This window comes from Glossina fuscipes, unplaced genomic scaffold (assembly GCF_014805625.2).
Source record: "Glossina fuscipes isolate IAEA_lab_2018 unplaced genomic scaffold, Yale_Gfus_2 113, whole genome shotgun sequence".
Classification (NCBI taxonomy): Eukaryota; Metazoa; Arthropoda; class Insecta; order Diptera; family Glossinidae; genus Glossina; species Glossina fuscipes.
This window is the reverse complement of record NW_023998456.1, coordinates 2,558,255-2,571,157: the sequence shown is the minus strand read 5'-3', so window position 1 is coordinate 2,571,157 and position 12,903 is coordinate 2,558,255. Positions and strand designations below refer to the sequence as shown.

General features: G+C 34.4%; 2 protein-coding genes across 3 annotated transcripts; one reads left to right on the top strand and one right to left on the bottom strand.

Moving 5' to 3' along the window:
- Positions 1–3,398: 3,398 nt before the first annotated feature.
- On the bottom strand, positions 3,399–5,684 carry LOC119639723 (nischarin). 2 transcript variants are annotated; one of them, XM_038037338.1, is made up of 6 exons: positions 5,346–5,684; positions 5,049–5,282; positions 4,859–4,990; positions 4,494–4,791; positions 4,059–4,427; positions 3,399–3,989 (listed from the first exon to the last, which is right to left on the bottom strand). In XM_038037338.1, exons 1-6 carry the CDS (start codon positions 5,550–5,552, stop codon positions 3,841–3,843), a joined length of 1,389 nt encoding a protein of 462 aa, XP_037893266.1. In that variant the 5' UTR covers positions 5,553–5,684; the 3' UTR covers positions 3,399–3,840. The 2 variants fall into 2 exon arrangements, with proteins under 2 accessions (XP_037893266.1, XP_037893265.1); XM_038037337.1 differs by having other exon boundaries at positions 4,059–4,791; positions 5,346–5,683.
- Positions 5,685–6,322: 638 nt separating this feature from the next.
- Positions 6,323–12,175, top strand: LOC119639829 (Golgi pH regulator). Its single transcript, XM_038037500.1, is given in 12 exon segments — positions 6,323–6,364; positions 6,417–6,690; positions 6,750–6,846; positions 11,038–11,144; positions 11,183–11,290; positions 11,293–11,364; positions 11,425–11,477; positions 11,480–11,688; positions 11,690–11,794; positions 11,859–11,910; positions 11,913–12,090; positions 12,093–12,175. Coding segments are annotated over 12 exon segments (1,380 nt in total).
- Positions 12,176–12,903: the final 728 nt, after the last annotated feature.

The following is a 12,903-nucleotide window of genomic DNA, read 5'->3' as shown; positions in this document are numbered from 1 at the left end:
GGGTTTTGAAAGTAGAATCATTTTCTGAATCGATCGGTATAATAAAAGATGGGTCCAACTTAAGCCTGTTTGCGTGTTATGTACAACCGCACTACGTTAATATACCCTGTACCACAAGTGGTGTGGCAGATTTGACATTTTAAACGTTGTACTTACATTATAGCAACGCTCTGCATAACACTTCTTCCATTTGATCTTCAATGTTAATTTACTTAAACGACGTGAAAATATAACAAGAGAGGATTAGGAAAAAAAAAGGAAAAATCTCAAAAGTCGTGTAATGGGAAGGTAACGTCATAAATCTTATTACACTTATTGAATTTTTGATTTTTTCATGTACGTCTTCATCTTCCATATTAAATTCTGCATTCATTAACATGTGGGTCTATTTAACATTAATGGCCCTAATAGTCCGACTGTGTTAGTTGTTGGCTGTCCAAGACACGCTACAGATGCTACTAGAAGAAATGTATGGAACATACTTTGATGTTATAAAATTCCATATCTGATTAAAAGTGTAGTTAAATTAAAAAAATCGATGGCGCCAATAAAAGAAGATCATGTTTATTAACACTAGAAACATAGGATCCTTAATGTGATCTTTAAAGAATAGAAGAAGAAAAATATTTAAATGTTCCAAAATTTTTAGGTCGTTTTTATTTATTTGCGAAGATCTTTAAGTCTTTATAATCAAAATTTTTCTTCTTGGTTTGGTATTCGCGAAGCCGATGCTATAGTACATATATTTCCACTAAAGCGGGCCTATTCAACTAACGCTTTATGTGGAATTGCGACCGTCGCAAAAATGGAGATGGGTAGATAAAATTCGGCACAAACGCTCCTTAATGGATTGAAAATTGAACAAGGACGACAATCACAGTTGGCCACGGCCCACTATTGAATACCCTACACTTACTAAAGTAAGACGTTATATGGGAAGTGGTTGGAAAAATGGCCCGATTCGAACCATTTTCAATAGTGCCTCTCTCTGGACTAAAACAGGTCGAATAAGAAAGACAGATTTACAAATGGACGGACAAATATAGATCGATGCAAAAAGTGATCTCGAATCGATAGGTAGAAAAATACTTCAGATTATGCGACCTGTAGGTTGATCACGAGAACGCAAGACGGACAGGCGGGCATGCAAGTTTAGAATCAGTTTCTGGGTCGATTGGTGTAATAAAAGGTGGGTCTATCTCAAGCCCTTCTGAGTGTTGCATATATCCTTACAAACATAATATAAACTTGGACCACAAGTTGCGCAGAAGATACTTTCCAATCGTAATTTCACAAGGAAAGTGACCCGGATTAACCTACTTTAAAAAGTGTTAGTATCAAAAAAACGATCCAATAAGCAAAAAGCGGGCATAAAAACTCAATTATTTAGCGTGGACGTGCTAGTAAATTTTTTAACCTTGGATTCTTAATTGATCGAGGAGAATTTTTGCCGAATTCTAGTTTCCCATTTTCATTTTTGCAACTGTGGCAATCTAATAAAGAAAATGGACTAAGTTGTCGTACTGTGGTATACAGGACGAAAGTGGCGGTACTTCCAACAGTAACAGTAAAAAGTTTCGGAAAGAGATTTTGAACATAATAACAAGAAATTACAAGAGAAAACATTACAGTGGACCATGGTCCACGATCAAATACCCTACGGCACTTTGATTAATACATTCATTCATTTAACGACTTTTTGAAGAAAGTTATTGTCTGCGGAAAAGAGGTCCGAATCGAACTATATTTTTATAGCGTTCGCGCTTGCGCCAAACATGTAAGTGTAATATTTTGCAAAAAAATTCAACAAGAAAGAACGAAATGACCGAACTCGACATTTGACATTTCTTCAAAAACTATATCAATAACTTCAGAATTCCCTGAGGCATTGTATTGTAGAGAATAATATAAAATTTTGACAAATTTTCATCTTCTTAATTTTATTTGAACATGTTATTAATTAATAAAAATGTTTATGAATTACAATAATATGTTTGGTGCGGCGCGGCGGGATGCATCCGTTCCCCCTTGGCCGACTTAAATGGTGCCGCAAGTCACCAAACTCACCAACAAACTTTTGCGCCGATTACAATTTTTTGACATTATTTCAGATATGGTGATGTATATTAGTAAATTTTTACTGCTTCTTTAAGTAATGTTCAATTTTCCCTGTATTGCAATAAACTACCATAGTTCGAAAGTGTGTGCAATTAATATCTTGTCGGCTTTTCTAAAATTTACAAAACTGTTTATACAATAATGTACGCTATTTCTTAGATATGTTTATAATATGAATGAAATTAAAATTAAAGCTTTAGTCATCTCATCTTTAACATTATTGTAGATATTGTTCTAAATTTTGAGAATGTGTTCATGAAAGGTCAGTAACATCGTTTACCCTTGAAATGTATGCATATATGACCAATTGTCGTTAATAAATTTAAAATTTTGTAACTTTGAAGCATGCAATTTCGTTACAGACAGAGAGCATCGCGTACGATGTTTTTAACGAGAAAGACAACATTACTAAAGTTGTTCAATAAAACTTGCATGTCATAATAAAATAAGAATAGAAATAAATTTTGCAGATATTTTCATATAAAATTGCAATTAATTCGCCTTGATTTCCCGAGCAGTTATAGATGATTCAAATGTAAAGTGATTTTAGTTTGCATGTTATTCAATATTGACATTCTAATGCTGTGAGCGTTCCTCTTAAGTGCCTCGCCTAAAATCTGTCATAAATCTTCTAAGCTTCCGACTTTCTATTCTAAATTATAACCCGTGCTTTTCCGTTCGAAACTAAAAGGTACGTTTCCTTGTATGCTTTTCATCAGAAAGGATTAAAATGCGACAGATTTCTGAGCTAATCGGGAGCAACTAAGCTCAATACAGAAGAAGAGGTTTCTTGGCAAAAAAGATCTGATTCGTTTAGATGAATCTCCGAAAATACTGCCACTTATATAGGTTCGGAAGCTATTCAAAAGAATTCGACAACGTGTCGACTTCAATGTCGTCCCATCTTTTTGTTGTGCAATATCGATGTTAAGAAAATAAATAAATGTAAAACACTATTTTCAGGATTTGGTTACAGTTTTTTTGAGCTCATTTTAATTGATTTTTTTTTTAAGACAATAAAATGTTATGGTCGCTTTTATCTTAAAATATACAATTGCCATGCTAGGTATATTTACGCTTGTCAGTATTCAGCGTCATCAATATGTAAAAAAAATCAGTAATAGAACTTTAAACGCCAATAAAAATAATAAAAAAAAAAATGAAAGATTACTTTCTTGAAGAGGAAAGTTTCCTTGGGGATGTTTTCAATCGCAATAAAAAAAAAATGCCATTTTCAGAAAAAAAATACATACAAAGAAGATTGTCACAATTTTTTATACTACTTTTAAAATCAAATAACTGTCCAATAAATTATACAAATAGAATTTTATGCTTTCTCTATTGTTATTGTTAATACGATTGTACAATTGAATCGAATCGGAATCCCTGTGTAGGATTTAAGGTGAAATTTCATACAATACAAAAGAATAATACTTTTTTATATATAACTTTAAGCTATGTCTGTCTCACACACTACACATACATACATACATATATAAGGTCTACAATCGAATGGATATAGAATAAAAGATTCTTTTCACAACTTTTGAACCATACAATTAGACATAATTTTTGAGATTTCAATATATTGTTTGATCTGCTGCTCAAAAAATAAAACAAACCACGACTAATAACAATAAAAAACAAACCAATTTTAATACCCGAAAAATATTAAATAGAAATTTTCCCTAAATTTTGTTCGCAATTAGTTTTATCTTTAGGTTATTGCTGCGATTTTTTCCTGAGAAATGAAACGTGTAATGCTGACAGTACCAAAGCGGTGTCCAGTTCTTTGTGTGTGCCTTTCTCACTGTCTAAAAAAATTTCAGAAGCACGATCATGAAATCTGGCCAATACGCGGGAACGATAATCTGTTTAATGAAAGAAACTCCAATAGTGAATCATTTTTTCTAACATTTATCAAACTTTCTAATTCTTACCTACTATGCTGGCCAAAGGATTTCCTGTTAATCTGAGGGTTTCCAGTAAAGGTAAACAGGCAATATTATCGACTTCCTCTATGTCCTCTATTAAATTACAGCTTAAATCTAAATTTACTAGCGATAAAAGCTTACGTAAGCCTTTTACGCTTTTCAGTTTGTTTTGAGCCAAATTTAAAGTGATCAAATTACCCAATTCCAAATGCCAATTTATGCAATCACTTATCAAATTTACTGATAACGTCAGTGTTTGCAAGTGGGGTAGTTCAGCTAAATTTCTAATATTTTTTAAACGATTCTGTTCCAAAACTAAAGTCCTCAACTGTGGTACCAAGCGTACACTTTCATCAATTTGTGTTAATAAATTGCCTGAAAAATTCAATTCATTAATCTTTGGCCAATTGGTGCAGCTTGCAGAAGAACTGGTAATTGGACCTTGCACAGCTATATCAGCCTTTGTAGGACTATTAACGATAACATTTTCTTTATGTACATTGTCACACAATAAAATCTGATTAATTGAAGTCGTGGTAGTATTGTGAACACAGATTTTTTGCAAATTTGGTTTCAATAAACCAATATCCAATATATTCTCCGGGGGCAGCGCATAAAATTTCAACGTATGTATGTTACGAAAAGCATTCAAATTGAATTTTAATTTTTTAGGTATAATATTGCTACTCCCTATAGGCACATCCACAGCATTATAATCGCTAGCAAAACTATCATGTCCCTGTTTGAATACGTAGAAACGTAATATTAGTACTTTTATAGATTTTTTCAATAATTTTTCTTAATACCTTCACTGGTGTCACTTTCAATATCTCCAATTGAGTACAAAAATCCAAGACGTGAGAGAAATCAAATTTACCCCTATTTTCGATGTTCTCGGGAGGGCAAGGCAGATTTAAACGTTCGCTAATGGCATAAACCTTTCAAAGAGTTTTATTTTTTCTAAGCTTTAAAATTTGTCCTCTTATCACTACTAACCTGTAAAGCTGAGAAGTGAAATTGTTTTCGGTTGCTTAATAATGCTTCGCCACTTTCAATGAAAAGTGTAGCTAAATCTTGGAGCAAATAGATAATGTCGTACTTATTAAATTCCAGAAATTCAGCTAGTGCCCGAGGTATTTGAATGCGAAAAAAAACCATTAACTCACGCAGATATTTTTCTAACTTTTGACGTCTCTCTTCTAGAAATGATGGATTCTTATTGCCTACGATCTAGGCGAAAAAAGGTGAAAATAGAATATTAATATTAGTGAAAAGCTGCATGTTTCGACTTACCTTTTTCGGAGGTAGCAATTTTTTCGATATAGCTATTTCCTCTACTAATTTTTCATTAAGTTCGTCAAAGTCTTTGTATCGCCTTTCCACCAGCCATTCCACTTGGACCACCCGTACCCGTACCGTATAATAAGTGACGCCTGACGATTCAAAATATCTGGGTATAGCAATCTCAGTATCAGAATTTTGACGAAAATAGCAAGACATTTTTCAAATTAGTAAAGATGCTTTTATTAAAGATATCAATATTTTTTATGGTTTCGGTTTTCATTTGTCAGGTTGCTCATACTTTGTGTTATTACTAATCATATATATGTAAAAGCTAATATTGCACTTTAATTAAATTAATTTAACTATAAAAAATACTTTTTATTCATAAAATGAGAGTGAAATGAAAATTCAGCTGATTTTATAACTCTCTCCGAAATATACGGGCTAAATTGAATTTGCAACAACAAAATACATATACGAAAATAGTGGTTTTTTCGATAGGGTTGCAATTTGACTTTCTCGCATGTTAGTGAGGTCTACATAATAGAAATTTTACTTATTATCAATTGGGAATAAATCTCTAAAACAAAAAAAAAATTTAACGAATTTGAACGAATACAATGAACCCGGTTTTTCCGTAAGATGTATTGAAGAGGAATTTCTGAAAATGTTTGCTTTATGCGAATTTTGAATTTGTATGCATAGATTAATGCGATGAATTAATAAATTAAATTCATTTTTTGCATATATCTAAAAAAAACGTTTTCAATGTTGTTTTTTTTTTAAATGCGAAAAAAGTATACGTTAATATTGTTGTTTGTATATACAGTTGTTTTCGATACCATATGTTGTTGCGCCAAAGGACTTTTTCCTTGATTTGGTGATCTGTATTTTAATTAAGCAATAATTTAAAATTATGCAAATGCTGAATTATTAATTATCACATATATACATAAACATAAAAGACGAAAGTGACTATTAAAAGCATGGAATTTTTTGAAGACTGCGTCATTGTATTCGCGTTTCAGGTGAGTTTTTCAGTATAAATGACAGACGGTCTTATTATTGTGTACTGGTTAGCTTCTCTTCTTTGCAGGTGGTGCTTTTTTGTTAAGCAGTTTTTTAAAAAAAATTTCTGAAATTCGCTACATATCTGTGTGACTTATATTCTTTGTGATATTTGCTTTATCTATAATCATGTTTGAACTAATCATTTTTGAAATTCCCAGTGCTTTGGAAAGCAGTTCACGTCATTTTTATTGGCGTTTAGGGTTAACAGTTTTGCTGTTAACGGTGATTGTCGTTATTTCATTGCATATATTTTATTCCAATATTCATAGCGTAACTTTCGTTAAGTGCTTGTTAGTTTCAGAAAATTGCACTTTTTCATATCCTTACCTTTTCATGCAATGCCTGAAAAATGGGCACGGATCATAACGATGAATTGTTGGCTTGCTTCTCTTTATGGTCCACGGCGAGTGCGCTATCCATTTCCTTTGCTTAGCGCTTCTTGTCACGGACGTTTAGTTTATTCATTACCTCCGCGGCCCGTTTGTATCCCAATTCGTTCGCATACCATAGGTAGGCGGTATAAGTTGTTCCTGCGTGTTTGGTAGTTTCTTGGTTTAAGTTTCTCATATTGAGCCTAAGACTTGCCAGCTCATATTCCACCATGTCAACGGTTACTGCCCAGTCCAATTCTTTACTTAGTTCGTCAACTATCTCTTTGTAGTCTGCTTGGTCCGCCGGACTGTGAATACCCTACAACTTCGGGTATTTACGTAACAATCTGCTCAAAATTTCATGCGGTATTAATACCATCGTTTTTACTATATATCCTATTGTTCGGAAAACATAAAAAAATACAAAAATAATGATGTCTCAAAAAATGCAATAATGTAATAATTTTATTTATTTATATTTTATAATTACAATTTTGTTTATTCATTTATATTTCAATTCACAATGGCAGATTTTATTAATGAATAAAGAATATATTGAAGGAGAGAGAGGACTTCTTATGATTTGAGGGGACCGACATAAATAAGGGTATACCAGTCGTAGACGAACTTTAAGAAACGACCGTAAACATGATGAGAAAAGACTCTGACAGTGAGGTAGAGGGGGAAACAGAACCGACCGATAGGCCTGACGGGACTATTACGTCTAGTATGCCTAATGCGGAAAGCCCTGTCATTACATTATACGCTCCAATATTTAGTAATGTAATTGATATGACGGACTATCGACATCAGCGCAGGCACCGCTGATGGCGGAGAATCGGCGGCTCAAACCCGAATTGGAACTCATGAGATGCTATTTGACCTATACCGATGCGATAGCCATGCACAAGCTGACAGGAGAAGTAGCTGACAGCGGAGTGCGAGACAATGACGCTCTCACAAAAGTCGTGGAAAATTTGACTCTCCATTGCAAAATCACCCAAGTGCACTTCGACGAAGTGTTCACGGAACAGAAGAACAGTATATTCGCGACGATGTAACACATGGATGCGGGTATGTGAACATGAGCGCAACGAAGACCGGGGAGTACAAAACTGTCCTCGTCTTCCGAGCCCGGAGCCTGCTGACGAGGTTCAGCATTATTCTCCACTGCTTCCCCCGCACAAGACACGGTACAGGAATTGGAATGCTGACAAGGCTAAAAGAGAATCTGCAACTCTCTGACGAGGTTGGCCTGGACGTCAGAGCTGTCGTCTGCGGCAAAAAATTCTTTGTAAATTTCATAAAATGTGTGCACATCATGAGGCGAGCAGACGGCAGCACATATCGCGTACGCTTACTGTACGACTGCCCACACTTATTAGATGCGTTCAGTAGATGCGACTTTAGGCTAGTTGCGAACCTGGCGCAAATGTGTGCGCCCAGTTCTTCATTCTGGGACCAGAGAGGCTATATGCCTTTATATAGCGTACCATGGGGAATTGCCTATTCTGTGCAGTTCTGCATCGACATATAGGACGCAACACTCCAAGCTGCAACATATTATATATTATATATATTTTCGAAATTCTTTTTCCGAACTTTTTTTTAATTACTATTGTCTTTTTAATTTTTGATGTAGAAATTTCTTTAATTTTACATCATTATTATTATTATTATTGCTAAAATATCAAATTTATTTTATGGAACTATTTCTTCAGGGAGACCTCGGACTTACACGATGGCGACAGAGCGCAGAGGACGTGCGACTTGCTCATTAACATTACCAAGTTCGCGATCGCGATCCACCGGAGCTCCAGCAACGGAAGCACAGGAATGGGGCTCAAAGGCAGAAATTATTTGGAGGTTAATTTTATGGCGGACCAGCTCTCTATGGACAACCGTCTAACAATTACCAATTTTATTGCACTTATGGAAGAGCTGGTGCAGGCTTACCCTGGCATATCTGTAGCGCCGTGTTCCTTCGTGATGCGCGACAAAACTCTAGTCGGACGAGTTTTAAAAGTAGTTTAAAAGTAGACCCAAAAATTTACATATTCCTAAAGATTACCATTGCTTGAATCGAAATACGAAAAAAAAAAATCAAAGACCAAAAGTAAAGTTAAATATTCATATTAAATTGAAATTATTTTGACAATCAACAAAATACGGTTTAATTTTTTCTCCTGTAACATAACATATCACTTGGCTGCTTATATACAAAACTTTTTTTAAATTAATTTTTCCCTGTTTACAGGTTTCGATAGATAAAATTGATGAAGCTGTTATAAAAGGAGACGATAAAAATTTAGCATTATTACTAAAAAAAGAGAAGCTATGGTCACGAGTAATTTTTAAAAGCGGAACAACTCCGTTACATTTGGCTGCAGCAAAGGGTTTGTAACTTTTGCAATACTATAAAGCAACTAATGAAGAATATTCCTTAAAGGTTACAGTCGCTGCTTGATAATACTTTGCGAAAGTGCGAATCAGATCCAGCTTAAAGTGATAATTAATTTTCAAAATAACGATGGACTTTCGGCACTGCATTTAACGTCGCAATATGGTCACAATCAGTGTTCCAGAGAGCTTTTGCTAAGAGGCGCTAATTCAAATTTATGTAACAACGTAAGTATGTATCGGAAACTATGAAAATTAAGTGGATTTAGTTACTCTTGTTATTATCTTAACGAAAAAAAAAAAAAAATTAATAAAACTTTATTATGGAATAATATTATAAATTAGTCTTGCTTTTAGGAAAGCTGTAAGTCTTATAGTTAAGATTAAAACATATGGCAACATTACTTGTATTAAAGATCTTGTAATTATACGTGATTATATTAAAATATGAATAAAGCAGATGACGATCTAATAAGTAATTTTCTCAAACATGTCGATAAAATATAATGTATTTATTATTAACTCGAGGGACCTAAGTGCAACGTAGTAACAAAGCGATGTAAATATTGTCTGCCGAAGCGAGAATGAAACAAAACCGTTGCGTTGCAGTTCAAGTTTGATCGATTGAGGTAAGCTTTCGGCATTCGCTGCCTGCGCGTTTGCTTTCCATATTTGAATTTTTTATTTTCATGTCACATATTATGAGTTCATGTAGTTATCCAAATAGCGCTGACGACTTGCACTTACCAAGTTCCTTAGCACACGTAACTCTATTGTGAATTGCTTAAAATGTTACTAACATTAAATTATCTTAACGCGAATTGTACGTGAGCTGCTTACATCGAGCAGCCGCGTTTATGTTTTTATCTGCGCTTTATCTGCTGATTGAGCTGTCCAATATTTCTTGCAATTATATGCAAATTAAGACACAGGATAACTTTAAATCTTTCATTGTCTGTTGAAAACAGTAATATTTTGATCGCTTGCGTGTTGCTTTGTAGCCCCGATTTGTCATGGGGAAAGAGAATCCTAATACTTAGATACACTTGATACAGTTGTACTAATAATTCCGTTCGAATGTCGGCGAGAACATTGGTATATTATACAATTTTTTCATTGATTTTTTATCAATTTCTCCCGCCCCTCATTGATTTTGGAAGATTTATGATTTCAACAAGCAAGTTCTTGAGCGATCAGCAAGTATGTGTGGCCTTAATTTCCTGACCGAGGAGTCTTGCATATTGCTAGTAGGCACCATTGTTACAGGGTAAGCCAGGACTTGTTAGACACATTTCTTCAAAACCTAGCCCAAGGTGTCACCAAAAGTAGAACTAGGTCGTCAGTGGAAATAATGAAGCCGGCGGAAAGGTTTGAGAATCTCCGGATGTTAAAGTGGACAAGCGGCTTCAGGACTGTCGACGATTACTTCCTCATCAACACCATGGCCTACAGAATTGTAATTTTACGCCATTCGGCCTCGATGAGGAGTTACTCGGCGATTTGATCTTAAATCAAGTCCACAAGCATGAAGAAACCTACCTGCGGCGTTACCAAGCATGCATTTCATCCAAACAAAAGAAGATGACTGGCAAGAGGTGAGGTATGTTTTTACAAATTGTGTAAAGGGAAGTGGTCGAGTTGTCGCCAAGAACCCTAAAGACAAATTGCTCCTCACCTCGAAATATCTGAAACCGGCTTTTCCACCGCAAGAGATCCGCGATGCGGTCCGCCTTGCGTACGAGCGGGACATCGACAAGTGCGTGCAAGCAACAGTGGTGGCACGACTTGCCTTGGAAGGATATGAAAAAGTACAGCTTTCTGACATTAGCAACCATTTACCGAAAGTTATGCTAACAATTGAATAAAATGTATATAATGGAAAAAGGGCAATCACCATTAACAGCCATAATGGTCTTATTATCAGGTTTTCGAACCGTCAGTTGCCCTTATCAAATTATGGCATATTTATAAGGTAAACCTATAAAGAGCGTAAGTTTGAAGAAATTAATAGGCCAGTCTCTCAAATTGATTTAATAACTTTGGAAAGACGCTTGTTACTAAGAGTAGATATGCTTACCAATAAAAAGAAACGTATGGCTTTGCAAGAACATAGACTCATCAAACCAAGTCTAGATTATGGAACATATTGAGTTCCGTGATAAATCGGACAGATGTAGGAGGCGAAAGCAAGTAAGTTTAGCTTTTAAGAAAGTAAGGCAAAAGCCATGTATCCGTGTAAATTGCACATATTACTCAACTATGGATGGAAATTGACAGTTTGGATGAGTTGTTACGCCATATATTTTTTTAAAAGTTAATTATTTGAAAAATGTGCAAGAACGTCAGAAATGGTCAAAAACTCTATAGGGTCGGTATTTAATGCTCGTGGAAAATACTGTATAGTTAAAAAAGTAAAATAATGCATACATACATGTGCGCGATCCTATCCGATAGTATACAGTAAATGTTATATTCCATCGTGTGGGCAAGAAAGATCACGTTACTCGGGGTTTTGCATTGGTGCGGTTTTGATATAGATTGAGCATTCTGGAATCAACTCTTGGTAGGCCGTATTGTCGTAACTTCTATAAGGGGGTTGTTGCTAACCTTAACCAAGGTAGGCAAATCCCGTAAGAGTTTTCCGAAACATTAATCTTTTCTTATAAATTGCATTTCTTCGGTTCTTTTATCACTTTTCTTCCAGTAAATCATCAAAGACTTTATTAGTTTTATTATATTAGTTTCAATTCTTGCAAAAATTGTGGGCATATATTTCTGCTCTTGGGCATTATTGAATATGCCTGCCCAGTATTGTGTCATCATCACTCAAGTGTTTGGTAATTAATTCTTTAATTTCTATCACAGTTGGTTTAATGTGATATTTCTGATTAGCGCTCCGTCCGCTATTATTGTATATATTTGTCACAGAAGCCAACAAACTATGGTCAATCGTCATTACAATGCTATTACACATTAAGACAATATTTTTATATTTAAGAATTCCTGTGAAGAAACCATTTGTAAAAGTTTTCCCACTGATAAAACATCTTGCACTTTTTCAAAGTAAAAAAAAAAGTTTTTTTTTTTATATTTAATTTACAGTGTAATGTATAGAAAACTTGTTTTTTAATATGTTTGCATAAATAATTTTTAATTACTTTTTCTTTAAATAAAAGCTTATGAAAATAAATAAAGTAATATTATATTTATTGTGTCAAGGCGAGTCTTTATTTGTACATCGAGTTTTTAGACGTTTTTGGTAAATATATTACTGTCCATTTGCAAACTAGAGGTCTGACAATTGACAGAAAAACAAAATATTCTTTTTCCTAATTTTTGCTTATGCTAATTTTCCTCCACTTGAAAAATACATATACTTGATTGGGGTCTTTGATCTTGTATCTCAGCAAACAGTATGTCAACCATTAGCTGAAGGCCGAATATTTCGCCGATAATTGAAAAAAAAAGTATTAATTGAAATTCGGAATATTTTTTCCGCAGCAAGCTTGACTTAATCGAACCTTGTTTTCTTACTTTCTGAACATCAGCGACGGCATGCAAGTCTACATGACTCGAACTTGATTGTGAATATTTTAATGTCTCTCTATATATATATATATATATATATGTCTAATATTATAATATGTTCTAGCCGACTCTTACTAATGAGTAGCGAAGTTGGTCAGACGACGACGGCCAGCATTTAATGACGCGTGAAATCAAAA

What these genes read in the sequence shown, in the direction of transcription:
- LOC119639723 (XM_038037337.1), bottom strand. Translation starts at nt 5,552, where the DNA reads ATGTCTTGCTATTTTCGTCAAAATTCTGATACTGAGATTGCTATACCC. An exon ending in TGAAAGTGACACCAGTGAAG is followed by an intron (nt 4,792 to 4,858) that starts GTATTAAGAAAA and finishes GTATTCAAACAG; the next exon opens with GGACATGATAGTTTTGCTAG. An exon ending in TCCTTTGGCCAGCATAGTAG is followed by an intron (nt 3,990 to 4,058) that starts GTAAGAATTAGA and finishes TTCATTAAACAG; the next exon opens with ATTATCGTTCCCGCGTATTG.